Source organism: Stylophora pistillata, unplaced genomic scaffold (assembly GCF_964205215.1).
Source record: "Stylophora pistillata unplaced genomic scaffold, jaStyPist1.2 SCAFFOLD_1010, whole genome shotgun sequence".
Lineage (NCBI taxonomy): Eukaryota > Metazoa > Cnidaria > Anthozoa > Scleractinia > Pocilloporidae > Stylophora > Stylophora pistillata.
The window spans coordinates 12501-30606 of NW_028290877.1; the positions used below are offsets into that span (position 1 = coordinate 12501).

General features: G+C 39.3%; 2 protein-coding genes, 1 long non-coding RNA gene and 2 pseudogenes across 8 annotated transcripts in view; 2 read left to right on the plus strand and 3 right to left on the minus strand.

The window, feature by feature from the left end:
• LOC148715692 (uncharacterized) overlaps window positions 1-717 on the minus strand; it is a 2755-nt pseudogene extending 2038 nt beyond the window's left edge. Inside the window, exons 1-2 of the transcript XR_015995898.1 lie at window positions 712-717; window positions 113-309 (exon numbers count right to left, since the gene is read on the minus strand). The product of XR_015995898.1 is annotated as an uncharacterized LOC148715692 (transcript). The remainder of the gene's footprint in view (window positions 1-112; window positions 310-711) is intronic.
• LOC148715691 (uncharacterized) overlaps window positions 1-6066 on the minus strand; it is a 16355-nt gene extending 10289 nt beyond the window's left edge. Inside the window, exons 1-4 of one of the 3 annotated variants that reach the window (XM_088746611.1) lie at window positions 5995-6066; window positions 4106-4170; window positions 2659-2748; window positions 1330-1424 (exon numbers count right to left, since the gene is read on the minus strand). In XM_088746611.1, the coding sequence (XP_088602737.1) occupies window positions 1330-1424; window positions 2659-2748; window positions 4106-4115 (195 nt within the window). In that variant the 5' untranslated portion in view covers window positions 4116-4170; window positions 5995-6066. Of the gene's footprint in view, window positions 1-1329; window positions 1437-2658; window positions 2749-4105; window positions 4183-5994 lie in introns of those variants that run through there. The other 2 variants (XM_088746609.1, XM_088746610.1) reach the window with 2 other exon arrangements.
• Window positions 1-12783, plus strand: part of LOC111340806 (uncharacterized) — a 16416-nt gene extending 3633 nt beyond the window's left edge. The window contains exons 2-6 of the mRNA XM_088746615.1: window positions 1-1074; window positions 3353-6414; window positions 6782-6927; window positions 7532-7608; window positions 7955-12783. The exon at window positions 1-1074 is cut by the window's left edge and continues 2476 nt beyond it. The gene's annotated coding sequence lies outside the window, so the exon portion shown is untranslated. The remainder of the gene's footprint in view (window positions 1075-3352; window positions 6415-6781; window positions 6928-7531; window positions 7609-7954) is intronic.
• Window positions 6911-13097, minus strand: LOC148715693 (uncharacterized; annotated as a pseudogene). The gene is made up of 4 exons (XR_015995891.1): window positions 12771-13097; window positions 11651-11829; window positions 11328-11483; window positions 6911-10826 (listed from the first exon to the last, which is right to left on the minus strand). The product of XR_015995891.1 is annotated as an uncharacterized LOC148715693 (transcript).
• A 2710-nt stretch (window positions 13098-15807) lies between these two features.
• Window positions 15808-17965, plus strand: LOC148715694 (uncharacterized). Of its 2 annotated transcripts, none has more exons than XR_015995896.1 (3): window positions 15808-16850; window positions 17058-17626; window positions 17728-17965. It is a non-coding gene; the product is annotated as an uncharacterized LOC148715694 (long non-coding RNA). The 2 variants fall into 2 exon arrangements; XR_015995897.1 differs by lacking the exon at window positions 17728-17965 and having other exon boundaries at window positions 17058-17223; window positions 17567-17721.
• The last annotated feature ends 141 nt before the right edge of the window (window positions 17966-18106 follow it).

Here is an 18106-nt window from a genome sequence, read left to right on the forward strand (position 1 = left end):
TCTTTGAGTAAAACTTTAGCTTGCGTATAAGCTACCGGCCGTTGAATTTGCGTGAAGAATCGCGTACAAATCATAATAATTCCGCGAAATAAGCACATATTTATACACTCACCTCCTCAACAATAGCTTCTAAATAGTCCTCGAAGTCTTCATCTTCGTGTCAAGCTTCAAATATAGCATCAAAATCGTCTCTAAACAGAAAATCAGTACTAGAAGTCCCTTCCGACGCCATGTTTGTTTGGTGTTGTGTGCAGGGTCGCGGTCACGTGACGGTACTTTCAACACAAAAACACGAACAATAGGCTCACTCTTAGAAGTTCGCCGGCTTTCCTAACCAGTCCCCCTCTACTGGTCGGAGCGAATGTTGTGTCTTGAAAATAACTCCTACCGTTGATTTTCTACAACTGTTTTAAAATTTTATCTTAGTCATAACTGGATATTAGGGATACGCTGTTTTCTCCTGCCTGTTTGTTGATTTTGCTATAGCATAGTTATAGTTAGTAATGGCTATAGGCAAACGAAAAAATAAGGATGTTGACAAATTGTCCACAAAATTTCCTTTTCATTTCATTTTTCGGTTTCAATCAAAGGCAGCATAATCAAGCTAATTTGACCCCTAAATTTTAGGGTTAAAAGTCCCTTTCAACGCGCTTGGTCTCTCGCGTGATCATTGAGGGAAACTAGTTTTTCCACCCACGCGCGAGCACGCACCATCATAGCGTGTTGCGCAGCCCCTATGCGCAGTGGCAGAAGCGGGCATCGTCTTGGATATCGTTAAAAAGAACGGTTGAAGTCATTCATCTTTGAAGCGACCGATAAAAACTTCACGGTGAAATACATTATCGCACTGCAAACAGTGTACATGTTTATTGACAAATGTTCGACGTTTTTTATCAATGTTAATCATTATTTCGTGTGAATCAGCCGACGTGAGTGTTAAAAACCAGCCATAACATATTTGCAAATGACAGAGAAGTACAGCAGTCTGGCATCGTTACAGCATTTAGAATTGTTCCAGTTCTCATGAAGGAAGGTCTGGCAATCGCTATTTGATTAATATTGACACGATTTGAGGTATATGTTTGTAGTTACTTCTGATCAATTTATTATAAGAAAATGATCGACTGTCAATTCTCATAAGATAGCATTTCAGAACCATTATTATCAAGAATGCTAAAGCTTTTAAATGGTACACCCCTTTGAGTGCCTAACTTCACGCAAAATTGAAAGGGCAAGCAATAATATGATAATAAATATAGAAGGATTGAAATCTAATCATTTCCCAAATTGTTTGTCAGAGACTAGTTTTTAAAAATAATGTTCATGTACCTGCATTGTTGTATTATGGGTAAATGGTTTTAGGCCAGCTGTTGTTGGTGCATCAAGTACATTTTCCACTTTATCAAGCACAGATCTTACCTCACCTGCAAAGAAAACTAATTCTAGGCCATGACAAGAAGTACAGGCAATTGCATGAAGCCAAGTAAAATTGAGGATATCACTTGCAATTTTAGAAGTTGCCCAAGTCTCACACTGACCTTAGTGACAAGTCTGGCAACTCCTGAAACACAAGTGATATTAATCCATAATTTTACAGGGAAAAAATGCAATTTCTTGTTTATAATATAGAGGGGAAATAATATTTTCTAAAGGTAAAAAATGCACACTGTTGCCCAATTTTGTATGAAGCCATTTCAGGATTCAGTTAGCGTCAATGAACTATATAAAACACATGAATCAGCTCATTGAAATTTCAATTTTGGTGTTACAATATCTAAGCAATGAAACTGCCCTTGCTAAAAAGCGTATAAAACCATCTGCCATCAATGAACTTATGTGTTACTTTTGGGCAAAGTTAAGCCTTTTCTTAATTTTGTTAATTGCCCAGGGAAACAACCAAAATAAATGAAAAGTGCCCTCTACCTCAGCCAATCATCATTTAATAATTTGCCCTCTATGTTCTACTGACAACAATTTGAATGTATGGAATGGATTTCAGTAAGACTGTACACCTCACTGTAGGAGTTAAGTGGTTTGTTTTCTGACTTTGTTAACATTTGTGGCAATTTTAAGTGTGACAGCCTCTTCTATAATTATACTGGAAATTCCCATCTTTGAGGACTAAAATATACCCAACCCAGCTTGTGAAAACCATTTATCACAGTACATATAGTGACAAACAAATTTAACAAAATAAAGAAAAAGTGAAACTATGCCTGTGGACAGACTGTTGGTCATTTCTTGGCAAGAGATTTAGCTATGGTTAATGTACACACCAACTGTACAAAAACAATTCCCAACTGACAGTTAGTCTTATATACAATCAACTCTCCTGTTCAAAATCAGTCCCTTTATAGGTGACCCACTGTCAGTAACGGGAGCTGTGCATACTTTCATTTCCTTTGCATTCAAGTGTGCGCAATTAGTTTGTTATTCTTTGATTTTTTACATATACAAGAGCTGTATGGGTTAGGAACTGCAAATTTGCATACAAGTAAATTTATTCCCATGTCACAAGTTTCAGCAGATTGTTTCAAATTGATGTGTATGTGTTGTCTTTTTGAACTGCTTAACTTGTAAGAGGAAAACTGTATGAGTAAATATAGAAATAATTGAGTACAGTTATCTTGAATCATTCAATTTAGATTTAAAACTAACCTGAGCCACTGTAACTGCCCTGTGGTCTCGTATCATCATCTTTGTTTATGTCAACACAGGCCATTTTTTTTGAAAGGTTTTGTAAGTCTTCTGAAAAATTGCAAAATGGAACAATACCAAGAACAGTTTCTCTCCAAGACTACAAAAGATATTGCTAATTGAATAACTGTTCAGTTGAGGTTCAATTCCATTTATCACATTACATGTTACATACAATTATAATGTGAAGCTAAAACATTACTCTGAATTTGCTTCACACCCATAAGTTTGTGTTGATTTCAGATAATGCTACTTAAAAAAAATTTACTGAACTTAAAATAAAAAAAAAAAAAAAAGGCAATAGGAAACACTAACAACAATTTAAAAGTTTCGAATGTAACTTATGTTGTCCTGCAGGGTTCGTACAGGTCATGGAAAACTTGGGAAGTCATGGAATTTCAAAATTTCATTTTTCAGGTGTGGAAAGTCATGAAATTTAGGTGTGGGTCATGGAAAGTCATGGAAAATCAATATGCTCTCTATGAGTGAAAGGCAATAAGACCCAAAGTTGAAAAGTTAACTGAGGAGTCCAAAAATCAGATTTAATTTCATTAGAAATAAACAGAAGCACGCATTGTGAGAATGTTTGCAGACATAAATTGTTTTTTTAACATTACTGTTTGAGAAAAATACCATTAATTATTGCTTACCTTAGGTCATGGAATCTTTCAAAAGGTCATGGAAAAGTCATGGAATTTTAACAGGTCAAAAGTGTACGAACCCTGTCCTGTACCCTGTAACATTCAAGATCTGATTGCTAATTCTCCCCCCTAGTTGCTGCATATTTCCTTCTAAATTGGTTACAAGAATCATGTGTTCAGTCAAGGTAACAACTACCTAGTAAGTTTGAGTATTCTTGCCTCCTGTTTGCTGAATAATGTATGGATATTGAAGGGAGAAATTACATGTTAATCACTTCTGGGAGCTTAGGGGTTAATTAGCAATTATTCGCTGAAGGCGAGGTGAATATCGTCGAATAATCCCCGAGACGAAATCAAGGGAATTATTCGACAATATTCACTGAATCCGAGGTGAATAACTGTTTTAGTATAATTTCAGAGCTGAACAACAGAGAAATTTCTAAAATCATAACATTTTAGTAACATTTATCAACATTTTATTTGAACATTTTATATAAACCACATGGAGCCGTTTATATAGCATCATATAAGGAACCACTCGACCAATCAGATTGCTGGAAACTCTGCTCAGCTCTGAAATTATACTAAATGCCCATACAACATGAAAGTGACAGAGAAGGTGACACTATCATTACATAAATGCATTTCCTTTGGAAATACTGAAGTATTAAAAGAGCTTCATTAAAACTTCCCTTTGATTTATCAATATCATAGGGGTTTTATTTTTTTAATATATAAATACAAGATCCACTAGTTACAGTGGTTACCTTTACTCATGGTTATCTCAAACTACTTCAGGTTTTTCCCCACTTGATGAAAACTTTCGAGTGTCCTATTAGAGAGAAATTTTTTAAGTTTTTTAGTTTCATTATAATTACTCTAAAAATAATAGCAGCTCTAATATTTCTTACTCTTTGATTTTCAACTCAGAGGCCTATCTTCATTTTTAGAGACAGATTGGAACCATTAGCATTATTCAGTAATAATTTTAATTATTATTATTATTATTACTATAATGATTATTATAATAATAATGATGATAGTAAGTGGTTATTCAACATAAATCTCAAGTTTATTATATAATACTTCATACAACAAACAGTTACCAAATGGAATCTCCTTAACTTGTAAAATAGGTGTCTGGGTCACTTTTTCCCACTTTAAGAGCGTTTGTAGGTGGATACTTCGTACAATTTATACATCGACAGATGTATACCGTAGTTATTCGACTATAAGCCGACCTTGGCTATAAGCCGAGACCCTAAACTCGCGAGACATGATAGTCGGTGCAAACTTTACGAAAAAAATCGGAAAAATATCGCCTTTAAGCCGAGACCACATTCAGAGAATTCTGTTCTCCAACAAACTGAAATGATCGCAAAATTTTCGAAACAGAAAAGAGTTTCAATGCAGTATTGCCGTCGAAAACACATTCCGAGATAACCAGAGAGTACAGTCATCAGTGAGTCGCTAGAGGAAAGATCAAGAAAATCTCTTTAATGGAGAGCTCGAGATGTCAGCGAAACGCGCAAAGATGGGCCGTTACACTCAGAAATATCCGCGGTTGAATGAGAGATTACTTGATTAGTTTACAGAGCAGAGAAGCCAAGATTAGTTTCCTTTTTACGTGATCGCAAATTTCAACACCGTAACATGTGACGATCGACGTGTTTGTTTACCAAACGTGGGAATGGGCAATTCTGATCGGTCGGTTGCGAAAATTTTAAAACACTTTCGCAGGCTCTGTACACTCTTTCAAAACCTGCAGAATCTCTAATACTCCAGACGGCATGGAAGATAAACCAACCTACTCGGAATAAACGGCAGAACTAGCAGATGAGGAGATGGACGACGAATTCCACTCCGACACTGAGGATGAACAGTAAGCCGTATTTACTACGCGCCGAAAACAACAAACCGCTCCTTTGGAAGCAACAATTTAAAGTCAATGACCAACTTCAACTTGTTTTGCTATTTACTTCTGCATGCAATATCTCGGCTTATAGATGAAGATATCTATGTTTCTTTTGAATTTGCTGTTTCGAAAAAATTGTGTTTGGAAAAACACTCGGCTGTAAGCCGAGAACCCTTCTCCGGCTAAAATTTTCGAGATTTTGGTAAAGTTTTGTGAAAAAATCGCTCGGCTTATAGTCGAATAACTACGGTAGATCTACAGGTGAGCAATAGCATAGCGCTCCAAAAAAGCACTATGGGCTGGATCAGAACGATGAAATTATGACACGTTCGATCGAATTAATACTTTAGGACTTCTAACCTATTGACTGAATCGTTCGAACGACTCTATTGACTCTATTTACTCTATTTACGCTGTCAACACTCGAAATACAAAGATCCATAAGAACTCAGACAAAATTAAGGTTTTGTCGACTGTGTCTACTTTTCGATGAAAATCTTCATAAAAAACCTAACGGATGATGATTTAGGAAGGAATTTTTTAAAAATGTGTAGCCTCTTGAGGGTTTTCCAACGATTATTTCAGTTGCACCTACTCTGTTTCCGAGAAGGTGCAACCGTAGAGACTGTGGTAGAGACCCGCATCGCATGCCCCAACATTCCTAGCAGAAAGCTCTGCGCCCGATCTTATTTTAATCGATCTAAACATTGAGTGAACTGTAGACTGACTGCGACCACTTACCGCCAAGAAAGTGTCTCCAGTTATTTTTTTTCTGGCTCACGCCAGTTGAGTTTCTTTTCCGAGTTGGGCGCAAGGTACTGTGAGGAAGGAGTGAGTGCGTTTCGCCTGTAGACCAATCAGCATCGAGATATTCCTGTTCTCTCAGAGGTCCGCATGTTGGTCTTCATGCACGAAAACGTTAACAGGGGGTGTCACAGTGATATGTGTACCCCCGTGATATGTGTATCCCCGCACACATATCACTAGTGATATGTGTACCCCTGGTAGGGATACACAAAACACTGAAGCTTTGCACCCGGGCCTCTTAGAGCTTCAAAGAAAACATGGTGGCTACGAGGAACAAATTTTGTGGTTTTATATTTTAAAGTTTCCGATCCAAAATATAAACGGAAGAAGATCACAATGCAACTGAATAACAAGGTAAGAGGTGTTTTTATATTTCCAAAACCTTTAAAATAGTTACATGGATTTCAGTCGTTTCGCCAGCATTTAATTTAAGTACCAACGATTAGTTCGCTCGAGCCACTGCTCGAAACTAGCGTTTGTCCTGTCGTTTGCGACAACTTAAAAGTGTGTTTGCGCAATAAGTTGTTTTGGTGGATTAAAGGTCTAGAACTTTACCGCGTTTGGAAACTATTTCGTGTTCACGTTCCGTAGTTCACATCAATCACTCACTATACATCAAAACCATTTGAATTCATTTTTAAACGGGGCTTCTATGTTGTTGATATTGTTTTTTTTTTTGTTTGTTTTTGTTTTGAAATCTGTACGGCCCTGGACAACCAAGTCCTTATCATGGTAACCGAAGTCTTGCTTTTCCAGTATTTGCCAGTATGGACAGCCTGGATATTTTTCTGCACTGTTTTTGTTGTGTCTAATAAGTGCTCATAAAAACAACAGGCCAACTAATTTGAACTACATGCGAAAGATCAGGTAATTTTATTGATAAGTCAACATGGCTGCATAGATTATGAAAATGATTGTTAACTGATAATATTAATCTACTAGTAAAGTGATATCCACTGCATGGTAAGCGATATCTACTTGCAATGTTTCAGTGTTCCTCAAATGTATATGTACTATCCAAAATAAATATTTCAGAGCAAACTTTTGTTCTACTTTATAAATGTCACATATTCTTGTAAAATAGCAGTAAAACTACAAAAAAACTTAACATTGTTTCAAAGCCTAATAATGCTGATTAATTTGTGAACAAGCCACCTGTAAATCAATGGGCAAACTCTAAAACTGGGTTTGTTACAGAAGTGAAACCTATCAGACAATGCAAAAAAATATCAACAAACTCCAAGAAGGGAAGTACCCTCTGGAAAAAGGCATTTATGGATAGGCTTGTTAACAATGACTAACAAATGGTGATTTTTTTTCTTTTTCAAATTGTGATACTTTTTAATGATTTATTCCATGGTATTGATTTCATCTGTAAACCTCTTGTATTTTATGTAGTTGACAATTAGCACAATGGCTTCATTGAATTACCATTGCCAAAATCATTTACTTTTCCTTTTTCTTGTACTAGTATTTTAGCCCGAGTTGACATTGAAGTGTTTTGGCCTGACATTTTGTTGAGTGGTGAGACTTTTTCAGTTTTAAGAGGTAGGGGGTTTAATAGTTTTCAGGGGGGTCATGCCAGAACAGTTGGTTTGAAAGTGGAGCCAACCAAATAAAAATGGTCAGTTTGGAGAGGAAGGGGTTTAACCCAAATAACTACTCTTAAGTGTCACACAATTATGGTAACAAGGGGTGGGGGCAGGGAAAAATTTTGATGAAAAGGGGAAGTCATCACATATTATAGTGACTATCTACCACCCCACCACATAAAAATTGACAGTCCCTAATCTTTTCAATAACCATTTGCCTTAAAAACTAGATGTCTGTATCTAAGCAATTTGGCAGTTATTGCACTTCCATTGAAACCTTTTATACTTGAAAACTTTGTCAGGAATTTTTTGGCAAGCTTGATGGAACCACTTCTTGCAATTGGTGCATTCTGCCATCTGGTCTTTGGTTGGATTGTATGGGAGGCGGCAGTCACAGTACACTGGCATGGCAACAGTCTCTTCATAACCAACGCTTGATTTTTCCTCAAAGGGGAATATGCCAATGTATCCATTTTTAAGGGAATCTAAGAGATGTGCCCTTATTGCCCGCCTGTTGAACTTAAGTGATGTGGGGTCCATATTATGGCAGAGTGCTGTGGCAAACGCAATCACAAAAACTCCACAGTCTGTCCCATTTGTTTGCTGGTCAACAGGAGGGACACAAATTTCAATGACATTGCTGTCTTGGTTGAAAAGAAGGGCACCAATCTGCTCTCTGGTGAATGGCGCAATTCCACTATAAAGACTGTCATAGAGTTTCACTTGGTTGTTGTGGCTGCATCCAATATTACTGACACAAACACAGTGATTACCACCAGTGTGTAGCACTTGAATGAAGCTGTTCCGCATCACTGGAAACTGTTCTGCCTTCCCAATTGTTGGAGACAGCAGCCCCTCGATATAAGGAAATTGGCGATGCAACAGTTCTTGGGCCATTTGTATTTGATGGTCTGTAAGCATTGCATTTTTGCCAATTATGTCTACATCTTCTTGATTCAGTTTAAATGTAGGCCTTTGCATTTTAGCAATAGATGCTTCGTCCATCCTAGCCTGTTTCAAAAACTTAACTTCGTCTTCAGCTTCTTCGGCTCCTTGCATATTTCTTTTCGGGGCCTTTTTCTTTTTCAAGAACTTTCCTTTACTTCTGTGTTGTATTTTTTGCAGGAATGCATCTGCCTCATGCTTTCCACCACTTTCTAGGAGATCCTCAGCCTGGTTGTGTGTAATTTGTAATTGCTGACAACATAGGGTAATTAGAGCCTCTGGTAAAAGTACCTCCATTAAGTACTTTTGACTGACCTTTGGGAAGTGCTTTGCTATTAGAGTTACCATGTGATATGTTTGATTTTCCTCAAAGTCCCCAAATGGCACATTGAACTTGAGATCTACCCTTTCGATCATCTCTTTATCTTTGTCTGATAATATTCTTCCATGGAAAATTTCATGTCGCCAGCTTTCCTTGGTGCCACTGAGTACTTCTGAAAGGTGATCTTTGATTACTTTGTCAAAGCAGGAAGCAATGTCCCTCTTTGAAATGTTCTGTATTTTTTGTTTGGTTCAAAGGGCTGGTATTTTGCCAGCTGCTGAGCCCCTGGCAGATTAGGTGGTTTTGGCTGCCTGGAAGGTGCTTGCTGATTAAGTGATGTTTGCTGTTTGGAAGGTGCTGGCTGATTAAATGATGTTTGTTGTTTGGAAGGTGCTGGCTGATTAAGTGATGTTTGCTGTTTGGAAGGTGCTAGCTGATCAAGTGATGTTTGCTGTTTGGAAGGTGCTAGCTGATTAAGTGATGTTTGCTGTTTGGAAGGTGCTGGCTGATTAAGTGATGTTGGCTGGCTGGAAGGTGCTAGCTGATTAGGTGATTTTTGCAGTTTTAAAGGTGCTGGCTGATGAGGTGATGTTTGCTGTTTGGAAGGTGCTAGCTGATTAAGTGATTTTTGCTGGTTTAAAGGTGCTGGCTGATGAGGTGATGTTTGCCGTTTGGAAGGTACTAGCTGATTAGGTGATTTTTGCTGGTTTAAAGGTGCTGGCTGATGAGGTGATGTTTGCTGTTTGGAAGGTGCTAGCTGATTAGGTGATGGCTGGCTGGAAGGTGCTAGCTGATTAGGTGATGTTGGCCGGCTGGAAGGTGCTAGCTGATTAGGTGATGTTGGCTGGCTGGAAGGTGTAGGTTGATTTGGTTGTGTTGGCTGGCTGGAAGGTGCTGGCTGGTGATGTTCTTTTGGCTGCTTGGAAGGTGCTTGAAGTTTGGGGCACTTTGATCGCGGCATTGGTGTTGGCTGATTGGGTGGTACTTTTGGTTGGGGAACCTTTGTCCGTGGCATTGGTGTTGGCTGATTGGGTGGTACTTTTGGTTGGGGTACCTTTGTCCGTGGCATTGGTGTTGGCCGGTGGTGTGGTGCTGGCTATTGGTGTGGTGTAGGCTGCTTGGATGGTGCTTGTTGGGATGACATTAACTGCTGTATTGTGGCCGTTTTGGTTGGCGATAGCTGCTGGGATTGTTTTGGCTGCTGCAATGGTGTTGCAGGCTGCATAGATGGTACTGGCTGCTGCGATGGCACCTGTTGTTGATGTTGGGGTGCTGTCGCTGAATGCTGAGAAGAACAGTGAGGATACTGCAATGGTGGTTGTGCTGTCTGCTGAGCTGTGGATTGAACCCTGTACGCTTTGAGGTCTTTCGTGTTCACTATCCTTCTTAGTTTCTCGCCACTTTTTCCACGTAACCTGCAGGTTCCCTTTTGTAAGTCAACCTCTTCTATGGTGTATGGGCCAGTCCACTGGTCTTCCATTTTGTGCCCCTTTTTTGTCTTTTGGAGCATATTGCGGCGTAGAACAGCATCACCCTTCTTCAGTGTGCAGTCGAAGCCTCCTTTTCTTTTTAAGAACTGCTTCTTTTGCTTTTCTTGTGCAGCTTCTATGTTTCCCTGCACTCTTGGGAAAAGTGCATCTCTTGTGGCTGTCATTTGTTGCACATGCTCCTGGAGGACATCCTCTGAGTTTAATTCCCTTGCCAGTTTTTCAATTTCGCTGGGGTCGTTATCGACGTGCTCTACATACTTTTGGACTTCAAGAGGCAAACGTGGATGCCTACCATACATTAAATAGAATGGGCTGAACTTGGTGGTGTTTGATCTGTTGGTGTTAATTGCAAAAAGAGCACCATCCGTGTACTCGTCCCAATCCCGATCGTGGTCATCCGCAATCTTCCTAAGGGTACTAAACAAAAGTGACAAGTGCAGTAAATGGCTTGAACCCAGGGGTAACATGTGAAAGTGGAGGCTGATCGTCCGGGTGAGTGTGGTCCTGAGAAGGACTGTTGTCGGTGGCAGTGACTGACGTTTCGACAACCTGTGCGGAAGTCATCATCAGAGTCAAGTGAATGATTGTTGTCGGTAGAATGTTCTTATTCCAGTTCGTGGAAAATGATTGGCACCAACCATTTTACACGAACTGGAATAAGAACATTAGGTAGGTAAGAACATTAGATGATGTATTACCTGCTCTTGTAATTCAGATAATATGTAATATTTAACATCTTTGCATTCGCTTCAGTCCGTAGTTTTAACACTGGAATCCCAAGCACATTACCGAATGGAAATAAACTTTGAAAGCACTAGCTTAGCTGAATGATATTTTAGGTAGCATGTCATGCCCTCTTTCATGTCACTGATAGGAGTTAAGAGTTATTTTTAGACAGAAAATGATTGCAACGCTCACTTCTTTATTGACTGGTTTGATCTCTCATCTAGGCCATTAGACTCCGGATGATATGCTGACGCGATCCTCTGGTGGACACCAAATGTTGTCATGAAGCGCTCGCACACCTGCAACAGAGACAATGCAGCAACGTCATGCAAGCCGCTACACAGATGTCTGTCAAAGGTTTCCGTTGTATAAAACGCTGACCTACCTGGTTAACGAATTCTCTACCCTGGTCTGAAATGATGTGAGCTGGGGCTCCATGGCGACAATATGCTTTGTAAAGGCCCTTTGCCACGCTTACGGCACTCTTGTCTGGCAGAGGAATTGCCTCTACATACTTGCTAAAGTAATCCGTCATTGTCAGAAGATAGCGATTTCCTTGGGCAGAAACCTTGCCGGCATCTATTAAATCAATACCGACTAGGTACCAAACTTTAGAAACCACCTTCACGGGATGCAGCACGTCGTAACTTTTGCTTTCACTGGTATTACGTTGACACCGGTCACAATTTCGAATCTGTTTGTGTAAGAGAAGGCCACACTTAGAGAAGCATTGAGAGAACATAGAGAAGCCTCAGATTCTTTTATTACAACATCTATTGGAAGTAAAGAAAAGTCATTGTTTTATAAATATTTTACCATTATTGTTGTTAAATGCCTTTTATTATATGGCTGTGTCTCACAAGTACTGGGAACTACCGAATTCACAAATTTGACTGATTATTTCACATGGCTGATCTCGCTGAAAGAATCATGCTCTTTACTTGAGCCCGCTTTTTGCAAAACCGCGACTTTTCAGGCCTCTTTTTCTAAATAGAAATGTAAAACCTTGGAATTTTATCTGCAATCTAGCTTCTTATGACAAGTTGTCTCGTTTTAAGTTCGTTTAAAATTTTTTTACTAGTCACTTATTTAACTATACTTAGTAGAACTATGATTTAACTTTGCTGGTCACCACTTATTATATTGACATGCCCTGCAAATGCTACCTCTGAGGTGCCATCGTTCTTAATTTTATTGATCTAATTAGTTATTGAGTTGATCTATCGCGATACATTAAATTTTATAGTTCCTTTTAGATGTTTGATTACATTTCAGGGTTGCACTTTGCATGGGTTACTTCTCCCGTTCGTCGATCTTATTATTTTTATTTAAATTTTATAGTTCCTTTTAGATTTATAATTACATTTCAGGGTTGCACTTTGCATGGGTTACTTCTCCCGTTCGCCGATCTTATTATTTTTATTTATTCTTATCAACTTTACATTGCAAATATCTACAAAGTAAGACCAATAAACTTGACAGACTGATTTGAGTAAGTGCCAGCTTTAAAAAATCCAAAATAGTAATTGCCACTGAAACGCTAGTGTTAAGATGCATGAATTGTGACAGACCGTGATGGTATCAAATGTTACGCAACACCAATGCCTCTACGTGTATACATTTTATTAAACTCACCAATTCAACAGTATCCTTGTAGTGAGAGGGCCAGTAGTAGCGCTCCTTAATTTTTTGAATGGTGTTGTCCCGCCCGGCGTGGCCCGCAAAAGGTGAAGAGTGACACTCATCGAAAACCCTTGCCTTTTCCTCCTCTTGAATGACCATGCGGTTAAAGGTTAATCCATCGTTACCACGGTCGACGTAGAAAAGCGAGCCTGATTGTACATCAAACGTGAACTGTTTCGAAAGTCTCCGTAACACTCCTTTTTCACGCTTGCTTGCGCCCTCTGGATACTCTTTATCTCTCAAATAATGAACCAGATTTGAATATTTTGTGGCATCCATCTTAATAATTCTCGTAAGATGCGAATTTCCCGCGAAAGAAAGGTCATAAATAGAAGTATACAAGGTCCAACTTCCTAATTTGGGCATTGTTTAATAGAGGAATTTCCGGTGGGTAGAAGCGTTGCGTGAGAACAGTTAAATCAACGTAGCATCTACGCCTAATGGAATAATTTGTTGTATTTAAGAAAGGGTTCCTGGTTCTATAAATATGCGCCCATGGGTGCGGAATTGATATATTGATTAGAAATTGTTTTTGGTGAAGTGTCTAGCCAAACAAAAGCGCTTACAGGCCAGGGATACCAATTTTACTGCGATCAACGTTCACTGATATGTGTATCCCAACATATCACAAACGTTTGCTTCCCACTGTGCCTATGAGTGCGATTTTGAAATATTTTATTGATTAGAAATTGCACTGGGCTAGAGAGGCCAGGATACACATATCACTACAATCACCGTCCAGTGATATATATCAATAAACATCAGGGGATACACGTATCACAGAAAGCGATCACAGTGATGTTAGATCACACTTCTATTAATTTTGACTCAATAATACACTACAAGCCATACTTAGCTAGTATTTTGCTGGACAGATAAAAGCGCTTGCTTTAGTAAGGGGATACACATACTGACTACGATTGCCGTGATATGTGTATCCAAAGTGTATCCACAAGATATAATGGGGATACACATATCACTGAACGGCGATCGCAGTGATATGTCTATCCCCCGAGTAACTCGCTGTTGTCTGTCAATTTGGAATCAATATATAAGCTTAGCTAGTAATTTGCTGGACAGACAAAAGCGCTTGCTTTACCAAGGGATACACATATTGACTGCGATTGCCGCGATATGCGTATCCACATTGTATCCCCAAGATGTATTGGGGATACACATATCACTGAACGGCGATAGCAGTGATATGTGTATCCCCTGACTAACTCGCTGTCGTCTGTCAATTTGGAATCAATAATACACTTACTAGCCATATATAAGCTTAGCTAGTAATTTGCTGGACAGACAAAAGCGCTTGCTTTACCAAGGGATACACATATTGACTGCGATTGCCGCGATATGCGTATCCACATTGTATCCCCAAGATGTATTGGGGATACACATATCACTGAACGGCGATCACAGTGATATGTGTATCCCCTGACTAACTCGCTATCGTCTGTCAATTTGGAATCAATAACACACTTACTAGCCATATATAAGCTTAGCTAGTAATTTGCTGGACAGACAAAAGCGCTTGCTTTACCAAGGGATACACATGTTGACTGCGATTGCCGCGATATGCGTATCCACATTGTATCCCCAAGATGTATTGGGGATACACATATCACTGAACGGCGATCGCAGTGATATGTGTATCCTCTGACTAACTCGCTGTCGTCTGTCAATTTGGAATCAATAATACACTTACTAGCCATATATAAGCTTAGCTAGTAATTTGCTGGACAGACAAAAGCGCTTGCTTTACCAAGGGATACACATATTGACTGCGATTGCCGCGATATGCGTATCCACATTGTATCCCCAAGATGTATTGGGGATACACATATCACTGAACGGCGATCACAGTGATATGTGTATCCCCTGACTAACTCGCTATCGTCTGTCAATTTGGAATCAATAACACACTTACTAGCCATATATAAGCTTAGCTAGTAATTTGCTGGACAGACAAAAGCGTTTGCTTTACCAAGGGATACACATATTGACTGCGATTGCCGCGATATGCGTATCCACATTGTATCCCCAAGATGTATTGGGGATACACATATCACTGAACGGCGATCGCAGTGATATGTGTATCCCCTGACTAACTCGCTATCGTCTGTCAATTTGGAATCAATAATACACTTACTAGCCATATATAAGCTTAGCTAGTAATTTGCTGGACAGACAAAAGCGCTTGCTTTACCAAGGGATACACATATTGACTGCGATTGCCGCGATATGCGTATCCACATTGTATCCCCAAGATGTATTGGGGATACACATATCACTGAACGGCGATCACAGTGATATGTGTATCCCCTGACTAACTCGCTATCGTCTGTCAATTTGGAATCAATAACACACTTACTAGCCATATATAAGCTTAGCTAGTAATTTGCTGGACAGACAAAAGCGCTTGCTTTACCAAGGGATACACATGTTGACTGCGATTGCCGCGATATGCGTATCCACATTGTATCCCCAAGATGTATTGGGGATACACATATCACTGAACGGCGATCGCAGTGATATGTGTATCCTCTGACTAACTCGCTGTCGTCTGTCAATTTGGAATCAATAATACACTTACTAGCCATATATAAGCTTAGCTAGTAATTTGCTGGACAGACAAAAGCGCTTGCTTTACCAAGGGATACACATATTGACTGCGATTGCCGCGATATGCGTATCCACATTGTATCCCCAAGATGTATTGGGGATACACATATCACTGAACGGCGATCACAGTGATATGTGTATCCCCTGACTAACTCGCTATCGTCTGTCAATTTGGAATCAATAACACACTTACTAGCCATATATAAGCTTAGCTAGTAATTTGCTGGACAGACAAAAGCGCTTGCTTTACCAAGGGATACACATATTGACTGCGATTGCCGCGATATGCGTATCCACATTGTATCCCCAAGATGTATTGGGGATACACATATCACTGAACGGCGATCGCAGTGATATATGTATCCCCTGACTAACTCGCTATCGTCTGTCAATTTGGAATCAATAATACACTTACTAGCCATATATAAGCTTAGCTAGTAATTTGCTAGAAAGACAACAGCGCTTGCTTTACCAAGGGATACACATATCACTTACTACGATGTCCGTGATATGCGTAACCCCGAGATATGTTGAGGATACACATATCACTGAACGAGAGATCTCAGTGATATACGTATCCCCTGGCTAGTGCGATGTCGTCTGTGTACTTTTTAAATTTGTCAGTGACACATATGATTGGGAATCAATAAAACTTGCTGTCAGTTGGTGAAATATTTCATGCACTTGCGTACTAGCCAGTAAAGGAGCTAGTAGCAAGTAATTTCAGTGCTAGACAGGCGACAAAGCCGATACGATTGCAGTCACCAGTGATATGTGTATCCCCAAGATATATTTTTGTTTACATGACAATTTCGATTCCTTTATATTTCCAATAGATTGTTTGATGTTTGCTACTGGTCCATAAGAACTGTCGGACTTGCGAGTCGTGCCTTTACAGTTCTGATTGTGGAAGATGGTTCAGTGAACGATTTGCGTCCATTAACACAAGTTAGCCGTAATTATTTATTTTTTGGAGGGGAGGGGGGTGGGGGATACACATATCACTGGCCGCAATCTTGGAGGGGGTACACATATCACTAGTGATATGTGTGCGGGGGTACACATATCACGGGGGTACACATATCACTGTGACAGGGGCACTTTGTCTGCGCATGCGCAAAGGAATTGGTTTTGCGGAGTTGGGCGCTATTTGAATAGTTTTCGACGCGTTTCTCCGGGTTTTCAACTGGACGATCGACACCTTTATGTAAAACTTTTTGAGGATGCATGAAGGAGTATGACAAGTTCACCAACATTTCTAACTCTGTAGATACTCGTGGTGTTTGCTGGCTCTTCAGATGAGGATATTTTAATGATCAAAGTGCGAACAAAACGCGAAAAAAGCCCGAGATTGAGATTTGATTTACTGAAGATCAAACCGTACACATGAGACAACAAACCTTGAAGGTTAGTCTTAAGATGTTGATGTTTTAATTTTGAGAATCACGAAGTTGTATGTGGAGACAATCGTGAGATATTCGATCCGGAGAAAGATGGAAATTTACGTTTTGATCTTATTTTACTTCAACTTCGAAGTAAAATTGCGTTAAGTTTGAGGTGGCCCCCAAGCATCAAATCACTTTAAATAACATCGTCTTTTCGTTCTCTTTACAGTCATATAGGACACAAGGCTTTAAAAAATGTTCCAGCTTCAGGATTAAGTTGCTCTTACTACAACCCTCGGCGAATTATTTTTTGGGAGGTTTTGGTGGATTTTCCAAGTCATGACCCAAAACCGTCTTTGTCCTTTTTTTCTCTCCAAGTCTGTTGTACATGTTAGGTAGGCATGTGTCTTAACAACGGTTATGGTCTTACCTCAATCAACTCCGGTTTTGGCTTATTTTTTTACTGTGTTTTTGTCGTAATTTTTACTATTGCCTTTTCCAGCTTCATGTGCTAACTAGAGGAAAAACTTTGGTAAAACTTATTTATCACTTGGTCCCCAAGTCCCTCACTATTGTCAGTTAATTGTTTATCTATCTAGCTTTCGGTCTAACTAGTCCATTAACCTCAAAAAAATGCGTGGACTTTGTCTCATGAGTAAAAACTGGTGCCGTTTTCTTCATGTTCATGTGTTAATCGAAACGAATGGCGTCAGCTGTATTCTGTCCTGTTCATTTCAGTAGAATGCTTTGCCTTGCGAAATGGATGTTGAGTCGAAGTGCACTATGAATTTCAAACCAGTTGAGTTATATTTCACTGTGCTGTATGTGTCGTGATCATGAAATTCTTATTTCTTAAGATTGATGATATGAATTAACTTTTATGTTCTCTTCTGTTTAAGGTGATGTGAAGTAACCCAATGGTAGTATTGATAGAATGGATGGCTGTGACGTTTACTGTGGCAAGCTGTTATTCCAGAATTTGTCATTATTCCCAGAAGCTTACTACTGGGTTAAATTATTAGTCTTTTGTTCTCTGTACACAACTTGCCTAGACTAATATGCTATATGGGAGTTATGTCTACTTTATTTGTAAAATTGGTAAAATTACCAATAAAATTTCCAATAAAGTTTTCAGAAGTTTTGTCTAGATTTCATTGAAAATGAATGAGGAGTGATCAGTCATATTCCTTAAGAGTGTTTAAGCTTCCAGGATGAGAGCTTCCTCACTGATACTATCAGCTGTACAGGTTCTCATCAAATTGTCAGATAACTCTCGTA